This window comes from Chaetodon trifascialis, chromosome 2 (genome assembly GCF_039877785.1).
Source record: "Chaetodon trifascialis isolate fChaTrf1 chromosome 2, fChaTrf1.hap1, whole genome shotgun sequence".
NCBI lineage: Eukaryota > Metazoa > Chordata > Actinopteri > Chaetodontiformes > Chaetodontidae > Chaetodon > Chaetodon trifascialis.
The window spans coordinates 8,846,636-8,859,331 of record NC_092057.1 but is presented as its reverse complement, the minus strand read 5'-3'; the positions used below and the strand labels follow the sequence as shown (position 1 = coordinate 8,859,331).

The following is a 12,696-nucleotide window of genomic DNA, read 5'->3' as shown; positions in this document are numbered from 1 at the left end:
GTGCAGCATTTCAGCCACAAGACTTCAAACATTTTGACCCAATCAGTGATGACCTGTTCAGAGAAAACTGTTTTTATTTTAAATTACACCTTTATTTGTATTTAAGATGAATGTTAATAATAAAAAATGAAACGACAAGCTGCTTCATTCTCTCTCCAGAAGAACGTAAGTGTCAGCTGTTTGAAGGTTAATGTCACAACAAAGACCACGGCCATGAGGTCCAGGAGGAGGACAGCGTAGATGATGAAGGATAATACATGAGGATGAAGGGACGGAGGGATGAAGGGACGGAAGGATGGAGGGACGAGGGATGGAGGGATAAAGGAACGGAGGGATGAAGGGACGCAAGGTTGAAGGAACGGAGGGATGAAGGGACGGAGGGTCGAAGGAACGGAGGGATGGAGGGATGAAGGAACAGAGGGATGAAGGGACGAGGGATGAGGGATGAAGGGATGAGGGCTGAAGGAATGGAGGGATGAAGGGACGAGGGATGAAGGGATGAGGGGATTTGGGGTGCAGGTTTGGGGGGAAGGGGTGCAAAGACAGAATCAAATGGGAAATGAGTGAATCAGGTGAGCTTAAATGCTTTGTGCGGACTTGGACAGTATGTCGAGTACAACACGCCAAAAATACCAGGATGTCCTCCTGCAGCTGCTCACAGATGTCCTCACTGAGCTGTGTGTCTTTATGGAGCATATACAGATGTGTGTGTGTGTGTGTGTGTGTGTGTGTGTGTGTGTGTGTGTGTGTGTGTGTGTGTGTGTGTGTGTGTGTGTACATATACATGTCCAATAAAACTGATTCTGATCCTGAACCTGATCCAGATTCTGATCCTGATCCTGATATATTTGATTTCTTATCCTCAGTTTTCTTGTCATGCTGCAGAAGGACAGAGGACATTTGACATGCTTTGAACAGTTACTGATTATCTATTGATTTAACTATAGAAACGCAGGAATTGGCATTCACGTATTTTCCATGTTTGTGTTTCACTGAAGGTTTGACAAATACACGATTTTAAAGCGTCATCACGAACCGGCCGGAGTTTTCCGACAACAGCCGAGCAGCTCCGATGAGCTTAGAGGCTTCCTCCTCCTCCTCCTCGTCCTCGTCCTCGTCCTCCTCCTCCTCTCTCTGTCTCTCCCTCGGCAGTCACTCCTGGTCTGAGGAGCTGAAGATGAGTCCGCCGCTCTGTGACGGAGGAGTCTGAGCAGAACGACCCGGACCCGGACCCGGACCCGCAGCAGAACCACCTCAGCCCGCGGTGAGTCTCATCGATCTGTAATCGGCTCTTATCGGTTTGTGACTGATCTGTTATCGACGAAACGGCGACCGGGGATTGATCTGCGGGCCGTGACGGTCTCTGCAGCTTCGCTCAGAAACCGATCAGAGACCCATCAGGCATCCGGTCGCGGGCATGACGTCATCCATTCAGACCCTGATGGATACAGCTGATCAGCTGATCGATGCATCGAGTGTGTGAACAGGCCTGAGCACACCCTCGCGCGGACACACACATACACACGCACACGCACACACACCACAGATAAACACACACAATGTGCAGAAACGACAACATGACGTAATGCAGGCAGACTCCTTCTTATAGTGTGTGTGTGTGTGTGTGTGTGTGTGTGTGTGTGTGTGTGTGTGTGTGTGTGTGTGTGTGTGTCTGAGTGTGTGTAAGTATACATTTACATGTGAATGTAGCTGATGTCAGCCATCAAATGAGTAATAATCAAATGGTCTGAGGTTAATGAACACACCCAGTGTGTCAGTTCACACCTGCCTGCTCAGGTTGAAACATGGAGACGTGGCTTGGTGACACCAGTGGTTGCCGTGGTGACAGCGGTGGTGCTTTGAATCCACAGAGTGAACGATGGAGCACATGAAAAGCATGAGAAGAACACATGAAGAGCACGAGAAGAACACATGAAGAGCACAAGAAAAACACATGAAGAGCACGAGAAGAACACATGAAGAGGGTGCTTTGACTTCATGATGAGACGTTTGAGGGAGCAGCTGGTCTCCAGGTTCCTGAATGTTTGAAAGGTAAAGGGGACAGATGGGTGAACATTAAGACACCAACTCTGAGGTTGTTCCTCATCTCCGGAAGACCAGTGGACCTAAAACCTCGCTGATCTGCAGCCTGTGGCATGAACACTGCAGAGTACTTGTCAGAAGCTCTGGAGAAAAGCTGAGACGTTGGTTTAACTGGACGCGTTTGGACGTGAAGACATGATGATGATGCAAAGTCTCATCAGACTTTAATCCAAGCCTCACGCCTCACACACAACAAAGACAGCTGGACGATGATGGACGATGAAGAGTTAATCACCAAGAGACAGTCATTAGAAATCAGTCTGTGCTGAAACAATGTGTGAGGAGGACTGTGAGGAAGACTGAGCTGAGGCCTCACTGTGAGGAAGACTGTGAGGAAGACTGAGCTGAGGCTTCACTGTGAGGAAGACTGTGAGGAAGACTGAGCTGAGGCCTCACCGTGAGGAAGACTGTGAGGAAGACTGAACAACTCAGCTAAATGTCGTCTTATTCTCCTTAAAGTGTAAAGTGAACTCTTATTTGTTGGATTCTTTAAATGCAGCTCTGTGATTGGATGTCAAGTCTCTCTGAAGCCGTCAGTGATCGTGTGCTTTTGAAACGTGTCCTCTGAATAAACCAACACATTCATCAGATATCAGCAGTGACTGAAGCATCCTCTCACGGGGTCCTGAGCCCTGCGTTGAGAAACAGTGAGTGTCCCCACAAAGATGGCAGGATCAGGTCGTGGGTGTGTTTCTCTGATTGTCTGAGCATGCTCGCAACATAGAGGACTGGTTTCCATGGTGACTGCTCGTTAGGCTGCTGGGTTCTAAAAGGAGGTGAGAGAACAGGAGGATCATCCTCATGTCTTTCCTGTTCTTCTTCATCATTTTTATCAACTTCATCATCATTATGAAAAACGTCCTGATGCTCATGAAGCTGAAAGCGAAGTTTGTCCTGAAGGTGGCGCCAGAGCAAACATCATTGAATCATTCACATCCAAAGAGTTCATCCTCTCACAGCAGGAAACAGAAAAAACTGCTGTCCTCAGGCCCCGTCTCCAGAAAGCCAACATCCAATCACTGTCGTCGACAGCAGGTGTGCTTCCATCGACCTGTTTCATGAAAACCAGAAACGCTGACAATGCTGTGATTAAATGTCTCTTCAGTGAAGAGCTGAAAACATCAGGTGTGTGTGGAGGAGGATGAGGAGGCTCTGACCTTCCTCATGTGAACACATGAAACAGAAATGTTTGATCTCCATCATGTTTCCATCGTTTGATCTTTGCTCTCTGAATGATGTAATCTCATCGGGTTTCTTCTTCTTCTGTGGTGGTTTAATGGCAGCAGCTGGAGAATCAGCTCCACCTGCTGTTCATCCAGACACAAACGCTCCTGAAGGTTTGGTGGCGTCTGATCGTTTAGGCTTTGTGGTCAAGGAGAAGATTTTAAATTCTGTTCTGGATTTCACAGGGAGTCAGTGCAGAGCTGCGATCTGGATCAGCTGGTGAGTCTTAATGACTTACTTGATGACTTAGTAAGGAATCACAGACTAGAAGTCACCAGACCAGGGTGGAGGCCAGCGCAGAGTCGCCATGTCATCAGATAGTTTCTAAGGTGTTTAGGCCCAAGTACTATTACCAGGCCTGGATCAAGAGGGCAGGGGCCCCTGGGAACAAATTCTTGGAGGGTCCCCCGAATACAAACACACGTGGACCTCCATCAGCTCAATCTCTCTCCTCCTCAGCTCCATCTCTCTTCTACTCAGCTCTGTCTCTCCTCCTCAGCTCCATCTCTCCTCCTCAGCTCTGTCTCTCCCCAGCTCTGTCTCCCCTCCTCAGTCCCATCTCTCTCCTCCTCAACTCCATCTCTCCTCCTCAGCTCTGTCTCTCCTCCTCAGCTCGGTCTCTCTTGTTTTCTGGGAATGAAAAAGGATGCAAATGGCACTGGTCAACTTTACTAAAAGCCTAAATCTGATGGATATAGAAAATTGAGGTAATATAGGTTGTCCACACACCGTCATCAGCTCCATTTCTCCACCTCATCTCCATCTCTCTCCTCCTCAGCTCTGCCTCTCCTAGCTCCGGGTCAGCTTGCAGCTTCCTGGCTCCGTTTGTGTGGCTCTGTTTTTTATTGGTTTAACATGGTGTCAATATCGGTGAGCATGGCTGGAGAGGGCCGTCAATTAATGCTGGTGTGTTGCTGTATTGTGAGAGGGTGTGACGGACTGGACTGGAGTGAAGGTCAATGGGAGGAAAGCAGTGTTTAACAGTTTAACAGTTTGTCAGGTTTCTGTGTTTGAAGATGAGGTGGTTCCAGCTGAGGGAACAAGGTGATGAGTTCTGTCTCAATAATTCTAATAATATCAATGAAGAAGCTCATGAAATCGTCACGACGGAGGGTGAAAGGAATGCATGGGTCCATCCATCCATCCATCTATCCATCCATCCATCCATCCATCCATCCATCCATCCATCCATCCATCCATCCATCCATCCATCCATCCACCCGCCCATCCTTTATTAACAGGGTCTGGTGTAGCTTTCTGTCCTGCAGTCATGTCCTCTGAAGTCCACGTTGTCCTTTAGAGACAGGCTGTGCCTCTTCTGGATGGACAGTTGTGAAGCCTCATCAGCCACATTGCAGCAATCTGATTACACTTTATACACATCAGTTACTTCTCGTTCGTAGTAACGTTACATGATGTACTGTAGGACCCTCCCCCCAAACCCCTCACTCTGTCTCCTAGTAACAGTAACCATGCTGAGTTCTGGAGGCAGCAGAGCGTGATGTAATGGCTGGCTGAGTTACCATGGCGATGTCCTCTGAGACTGCTGCGCTCAGACTGTGTGAGTGTTCAGACGTCCAGATGTCCGCCGACACACATTCATGTCTCCTCTGAAAGGATCAAAGCACCAACGAACCGTCCGTCAGCCCCTCAACGCTGAGCTTTGACCAGAACAGCAGAAGACCACAGGGACCACAGGGACCGTCAGGGACCACAGGGACCACATCAGGGTCTGACTGTAAATTCTGTACTTTGAGTTTGTACAGAGATGTTTGAAGTGTCCATGCTCATCCAGTCTTTAGTCACAGCAGCATCTAGTGGACATTAGAGGGAATGCAGCTCAGCGTTCTCCATCCTTCACGAATAATTATAGTTTACTCCAGAAGAAAAAACACGTTTTAAGTTTTTCAAATTAAAGTATCAAAAAGTATAGTTTGGATATCAGTACTGCAGCTAACCCAAACATGTGTTTAAACAAGTACTTTGACTGGACAGCTGAGAAGGTCTGAAGTGTCAGAGTCTGTAAGGATGGAGGTGACATTGAGCTGTGAGGGCTGGGAAACATGGAGGTCTGACTGACTGTTAATGTGAGTTTAACATCCTCTCTGCAGGTCCACCATGCCGTTGGTGAAGCGGATTATCGAACCCAGGTATTTGTGTCGTGGTGCTCTGCCTGATGGAGTTGCCAGTGAGCTGGAGTGTGTCACCAACAGCACCCTGGCTGCAGTCATCAAACAGCTCGGAGGACTCAGTGAGTGCTGATGGTTATTGCTGTAACTCTGGTTCTATGACTCTCAGCCATTTAAACAGTGCTGTGTTATGATCCATCTCTCTGCATTGGCGAGAATGACTTATTTGCTCACAGTGTACACATGAATCTACCACTCACACCAAACTTAAACTCAGAACCCGCAGTCAATCAATGTCTGCTGGGATATTTAGCCAATGAAATTCAGCTTCTTTATTTTGTTGAAATTAATATTAACATCATTCATATGTTAGTGGTAGTTTCTGAAAATAAAAACACACAGAAAAGAAAATTCTCCTAAATCTAAATGAACTACAATGAACTACAATATGTAAAGAAGAACATGTGAAGTTGCTGACAAATACAGACATCAGTAAAATACTAGTGACAACAGCACAACCCTGATTTACCTTTTCACAGCTGTCAGATGTGAAATCTGATCTCAGACCTGCTGTTGTATTGTTGATAACACAAGGCTTGTCTGTGCAGGTCGTCATGCAGAGGACATCTTTGGTGAGCTGTTCACAGAGGCCAACAGTTTCTATCTGAGGATGAGCAGTCTGCAGGAGCGAGTGGACCTGCTGGCAGTGAAGGTCACACAGCTGGACTCCACCGTGGAGGAAGGTAGATAACAAACACTGCTACTGGATAATTACTCCAGCCATATCATTAGTCAGTGTAATGGTGACCACATCCAAATACCCACACTGGTGCTTTTGGATAATTAATTCATTCCAAACCTCTCTGGTACACCATTCAAAAGGCAGTGATGAAAACCTGAGGTCGCCAAACCAGACACTGGCCTCCACTTGGAGGGGCTGTCATACATGGTCCACGAAAAATACAAACAAAGTCAGTGATAAGGAACAAAATGCAGGACTGCACTGCAATGGTGCAGTGCAGCACCCACCAAAGATGCCCGTGACTTTTTGCAGAGAATGCAGCTCTGACATGGTCCTAAGCCTTCTCAAAGTTGGCAACACAAATGTAGACTGAATATGTCAACACACCCAACTGTCAAGAAGGGTTAGTTAAGATTCCATAGTTATGTGTCAGTACTCAAACGCATCCACCTTTGCCTGGCACCCACCTGGCAGTTCACCAGATCCTCATGCCCATCCCCGCAAGTGGTCAGCCTGCATGGTGGTAGCTGGTGGCTTTTTGGGTTGAGGTCTAGCAAACCAGTGTTTGCCAAGGAACTGGGTGTTTGAGGCTCTGGTTACTGTTTTCTGGCAGTGATATCACTCTTTCCTGTCTTTACCAGTGAATAAAAGCCCATAAATTGTTTGTACTCAAGCATTTTACAAACCTGAGGTCACCAAACTGCAGCTATAGGTTCTGGACCTGAAAAAACACAAACTGTGACACGTCTGTTTTTGTCCACTGCTGTCCTACTGTGTAGTAAAAATACTGTTTGTGGTGTAGTGTCTCTGCAGGATATCAACATGAGGAAAGCTTTCAGGAGCAGTACAATCCAGGACCAGCAAGTGGTGTCACGGAGCTCCATCCTTAATCCAGTGTTGGAAATGTACCATCGCTGTGACAAACCACCACCCCTCAACATCCTGACACCTTATAGGTCAGTCAAAACCCCACCACTCAACATCCTGACACCTATAGGTCAGTCAAAACCCCACCCATCAACATCCTGACACCTTATAGGTCAGTCAAAACCCCACCCCTCAACATCCTGACACCTTATAGGTCAGTCAAAACCCCACCCCTCAACATCCTGACACCTTGTGTGCGTGTTTGTGTGTGTGTAGGGACGATAAGAAGGACGGCCTGAAGTTCTACACTGACCCGTCCTATTTCTTCAGCCTGTGGAAAGAAAAGATGCTGCAGGCCACAGAGAACAAACGCAAAGAGAAGAGACGACAGAAGGTTCATCTGTCTGTCTGTCTGTCTGTCTGTCTGTAGGCAGTCTGTCTGTAGGCAGTCTGTCTGTAGTCTGTCAGTCTGTAGTCTGTCTGTCTGTCTGTAGTCAGTCTGCAGTCTGTATGTAGTCACTGTCTGCAGTCAGTCAGTCTGTAGTCAGTCAGTCTGACTGTAGTCTGTCTGTCCGTCTGTAGTCAGTCTCTAGTCTGTCTGTCTGTCTGTCTGTAGTCTGTCTGTCGTCAGTCTGCATATTGAAAATGAATGTTTTCTCTCAGGAACAGAAACATGTGGAGGAGTCTTCAGGACGAGAAGTGAAGAAGGTCAGTTCTTCTTCTTCATGTTTCTCTTCTCTTTGATTCTGTTTAATTATTCTTCATCATTTTATTTTTGTTCTTCTTCATGTGAAGGTTCGGAAAGCTCGTAACAGGCGGCAGGAGTGGAACCTGATGGCATATGACAAGGAGCTCCGCCCAGATGCTCGAGTGACACCGTCACCTTACCACACCTCTGACGGCTCGATGTCACCTGACAGGTAAGTACACCTGTACGCTTAACACAGGCTGAACGTCCTGTTCAAATCCTTCAGTGTAAAAGCCAGCAAGCAAGTGAGAAGCAAAGACAGATCAAAGGTCAAAGGTCAGTCTGAGATCGTCTCAGTCAGAATGTTTTTTTTCTGAATGGTTCAATAGGAAACGATCAATAAACCGGACAGGCAGATCAATCGGCTGATGTCGGCTACCTGCAGTCTTATTGACTGATCTTATGTTTCCTCCTCCTCCTCCAGGTCCGACGACTCCTCCTTCCCCACCAGCTCCCACCACCACGACCCCCAGGGGCATGATGGGAAGGATCACGTCAGCGTGGTTGGAGGTGGGAGTGGTCAGACTCAGTCATTGGACCGCGCCCTGCGACCCGCCTCTGCTTCCTCTGTGGTTGCCACGGCGACTGCCCGGCAGCACTCGCTGGGCCGCAACCAGCCACATCATCACCACCACCAGCCGCCGCTGTCAGGCTCGGCCAATCAGAACGGAGCACGGACCAACTCTGCCAAGCAGGCCAAGTACATACACACACACACACACACACACACACACACACACACACACACACACACACACACACACACACACACACACACACACACAGAGAAACAGATACACGCACTCACACACACACTCTCTCACACACACACACACACACACACACACACACACACACACACACACACACACACACACACACACACACACACATGGTGTTGTCTTCTGTCTCTCTGACCTTTGACCTTCATCTCTCTTCAGTGACCATCAGATTCCCCCGGCCCCCCCACCACCTCCCCCCCTCATGCCGTCAGCAGGTCAGATGGCGTTTCCCAACAGCTCCACCCACACCACTGCTATGGCAACGCCGCTGCACCCTGTGGCCACTCCTGGTAACCAAGGTAACGGGCTGCGTCTTAACATCTTTATTACCTTTGAGCGACACGTCAATGCAGCAGCCATGTTGTTGAGGGAAGCTGCGCCTCCTAAAATACAGCACCACCTGACGTCCCTCCACGGCAGTGGTCAGCTGAAGAGGCAGGCGAAGGAGGAGCACCGTCAGAGGCGGAGGCATTTTAGGAAAACAATGACAAAAGATGTGGAGTGTACACTAGATACCTGAAGTACATGTATGAAGTATACATGCAGTATATCTGTGTACGAAGTACACATGCAGTATATCTGTGTATGAAGTATGCATGAAGTATATCTGTGTATTAAGTACACATTTCTATATGAATGATGAATAAAGTATGTATGAAGTATATATGAAGTGTATGTATGAAGTATCTGTATGAAGTACATATGAAGTACCTGTCTGTCCTCTGTTGGACTTGATGAAAACATTAAAAACATGTCTTTTGTCTTCAGGTGGACCTGTCGTCCTCTCTCGCCCCTACAGCCCCTCCCCTCCCCCGCCTCCACCAGCTAATTATGTCCCCTCTCCCTCCCGGCCCGGAGGCCAGGCCCCGCCCTCGGCCGCTGCCGCGCCCCCATTGCCCCCAGCGACGGACAACAGGAAGCCACCTGGTGGACCGAACGTGCCGATGAACGACGCCCGCAGCGACCTGCTGGCTGCCATTCGCAGAGGTCAGCTGTCAAACTCAGCTTATGGCGTTAATGTTACTGCTCCTTCAGACGCTTCACCTCTGTCTCCATCACAGAGACATTTGAAGGACATGTTTAGCCTAGCTTAGCTAAAAGACTGTTTGCAGGGGGAAACTGTTAGCCTAGCTTAGCTGAAAGACTGTAGGCAGGAGGAAACTGTTAGCCTAGCTTAGCTAAAAGACTATAGGTAGGGGGAAACTGTTAGCCTAGCTTAGCTGAAAGACTGTAGGCAGGGGGAAACTGTTAGCCTAGCACAGCTTCCAGTGACATGGCATTCACAGAGACTCAGGACATGTTGAATGTCTGACAGGTCGGTTGCTAATGGCTAGTCTTCCCTCTGCAAACGATGGACTCGCTGTTATCTCATAGAACATCCAATAATAAGCTGACTGTGGTGATAGCTGTGATTACCTGCATGTACAAATGTTTGTGGTGTTTGTATACTGAGAGCCACAGTTTGTTTCACAGTCAGCTGTTTGCTTTAGCTCAATTGCTAACTTGCCATAGCTTAGCCTGTTTGTCTCTGGAGGTCATCTAGAACTTGTAGAGCCAGAGTCACAAACTGTCCTGTCGTTTGGTATGCTGAGGTTCTGGTTTCTCCTGGTCTGCAGGGATCCAGCTGAGGAAGGTTCAGGAGCAGCGTGAGCAGGAGGAGGCCAAGAAACGGGAGCCCGCAGGAAATGATGTTGCCACCATCCTTTCGCGACGCATCGCAGTGGAGTACAGTGAATCAGAGGAGGAGTCAGAACCGGAGGACCAGGAGTGGTCTGACTGAGGAGAAGAGGAAGCTCAGTCTGATGCTTCAACATCAACATAAAGACAGACCCCAGATCAGTCCTGACAGAGCCACGCCATAAACAGGAAGTGAAACACCAATAAAATCACTAGATCCATGTTGGAGGGATGAGAACCTGCTGGATAGAAAGACAAAAGATTTTTCTTCAAGAAAAACAGTCTGGAAAAATATGTAGAGGAAACTCATTGATGATGTTACTTTGTTATTTTCTTGTAATTAGTGAATTTTATTAGTTAATTATTCTCATCAACGAACAATGTGTTCATTATTGTCAACCTGCTGGAGGTGGAGCCTGACTGTAGTCCAACATTCAGAGTGAGACATCTGTCCTGATCCCGTCTCATCGCGACATGTTCGTCACTTGTTTCTGTACGATGAAAATCATATCTGACACTCATTTATCTGTGTGCGTAGCTGCAAACAAAGGCAGACATAGACGACAACTTTCTACAAGTTTGTATTCGCAGATCAAAGAGAACACGTCTAAAATTTGTGTATATAACATAAAATGCTAGTTTATATACTTAGATAATTGCAATTCAATTCAAGAAGATCACAAGTCCCAAATATCCATAAAAACGTACCGGCAGCCACAGCAGAGCGGTCGAACCTTTCAGGTGTTAATGACGGAATGACATTTCCTGTAGCGCCACCTTCAGGACAGACTGAAGGACAGATATACGATCAGGATGTTGTTTGTTGTGCGGACTGTGGGGGGGGGGGGCTCACAGGACTGCAGACTGATTTACGTTTGACAGTTAAAATGTTGACATAGGACAGACGTAGCTGCTGGGACGCCACCCATTTGTTGAATTCTTTCTGATGCTTCGAGTCTGGCATTTTGGCTCTTTTATCCAGTCTGTGAAAGAGTCACCAAAGCTTCAGTTCAGAGCAGCTGTGCGTCCTAAATCTTTGGTATTATAATGATGCCGATCACTGATTGGTGGACGGACTGTGAGCAGCAGCTCATCCAGCAGGTGGCGCTCGGCCTGATGTCAAACCGTTATACCCGATTGGACCGTTGCCCTCCAGATGTTTCTGATGAGTTCTGTGTTTTGATGAAAGTCAGACTGACTTCAGATCAGTTGTTTCTGATCAGAGATCAAAATATTTAAGCTGAAAAACTGGTCTGAAAGAACTTCAAGATTTAAGATTTGCTTTATTTAATTTCATTTGATCTTTGATTTTAGTTCACTGATAATATTACAGACATTGTTTCTGGTCTGTTTTTGTCTAATTATTTTATTTTTATTTTCAGTTTATTTTTACTATTAAACGTGATTTCACACGTTTTATTTCTTATTTATTTTTTGTGAGTTTGTGACCTCAGTGACTTGTTGATGTATTTCATTATTATTTTGTGAACTTGGACGTTTCCTCTTCGTGTTTCCTGCTGAGTCTGAAGAGAAAGACGTTCACTCAGTCACATGCTGCTTTTCATCATTATGAATTCATTAATGCATGTGACATCAGCGTGTCACACAATATTAATGACTGAAGTTATGACATCATAGTTTATCTGTGAAAACAGGAAGTGATGACATCATCTGGTGAACGGCGCCCTCTGACAAAAAAAGCTATGTTTCATCTGTGTCTGTGATGTCATCGCTACCACTGATGATGTCAGAGAAAGAGAGAAAAGGGGCGTGTCCTTCCTGTCCTGTGCCATCCGTGTGTTGTTGTACAGATTATTGATTTATGGGTTATTGATCTGTGCCGTGTGTTCATGCTCTGTGATTTGCATGTTGGTGGAAAAAATAATGATTATAAAACAGAAGCTGTGAAATATTCTGTATTCAAAAGAGAAAACTTTATTGACAGAAACGAGCTGTTGGCCGTTTTTCTTTGATGTTTTATTAGTTTTGTGATATTAAAAATAAATCACAGTTTTTTGTATTCAGTTCATTCAGTGAAGACGAGATCACGTCCCATTTTCATCTGAAGGATTTATTTTACTGTTTGAGAAATGCAATGAAGTAAAAATGATCACATTTACAGCACGTCAGAGGTCAGTGACATCACTGAGTTTGTTTTAAGAATTAATTTCCAGATTTTTCCAGAATTTAACGTTTGCAGCGAACTTGTGAGACAGTAAATGTACTTTACTTTCACTCAGTACAATAAGAAATCATTAAAAGCTTCACTATTAAATATTTTTTAATTGTAAAATCTGACAAAGTAAACGTGACGTCAGTGTCGTCTGATTTTAACCAAGGTAGATGACCATTGTAACCAGGGTGACCACGTCACCTGTCGGGGGCAGCAGAGCCGCGGAGAGACTTTGAGCTGCAGCTAATTTA

The 12,696-nt window shown here is 46.4% G+C and overlaps 1 protein-coding gene across 3 annotated transcripts; it reads left to right on the top strand.

The window, feature by feature from the left end:
- Positions 1 to 1,081: 1,081 nt before the first annotated feature.
- On the top strand, positions 1,082 to 12,284 carry LOC139347558 (actin-binding protein WASF3-like). 3 transcript variants are annotated; one of them, XM_070987267.1, is made up of 12 exons: positions 1,235 to 1,264; positions 4,789 to 4,888; positions 5,439 to 5,578; positions 6,065 to 6,199; positions 7,001 to 7,154; positions 7,342 to 7,459; positions 7,729 to 7,773; positions 7,861 to 7,985; positions 8,238 to 8,513; positions 8,755 to 8,894; positions 9,364 to 9,582; positions 10,212 to 12,284. In XM_070987267.1, exons 3-12 carry the CDS (start codon positions 5,446 to 5,448, stop codon positions 10,373 to 10,375), a joined length of 1,509 nt encoding a protein of 502 aa, XP_070843368.1. In that variant the 5' UTR covers positions 1,235 to 1,264; positions 4,789 to 4,888; positions 5,439 to 5,445; the 3' UTR covers positions 10,376 to 12,284. The 3 variants fall into 3 exon arrangements, with proteins under 3 accessions (XP_070843361.1, XP_070843376.1, XP_070843368.1); XM_070987260.1 differs by lacking the exon at positions 4,789 to 4,888 and having other exon boundaries at positions 1,082 to 1,264; XM_070987275.1 differs by lacking the exon at positions 4,789 to 4,888 and having other exon boundaries at positions 1,139 to 1,264; positions 8,265 to 8,513.
- Positions 12,285 to 12,696: the final 412 nt, after the last annotated feature.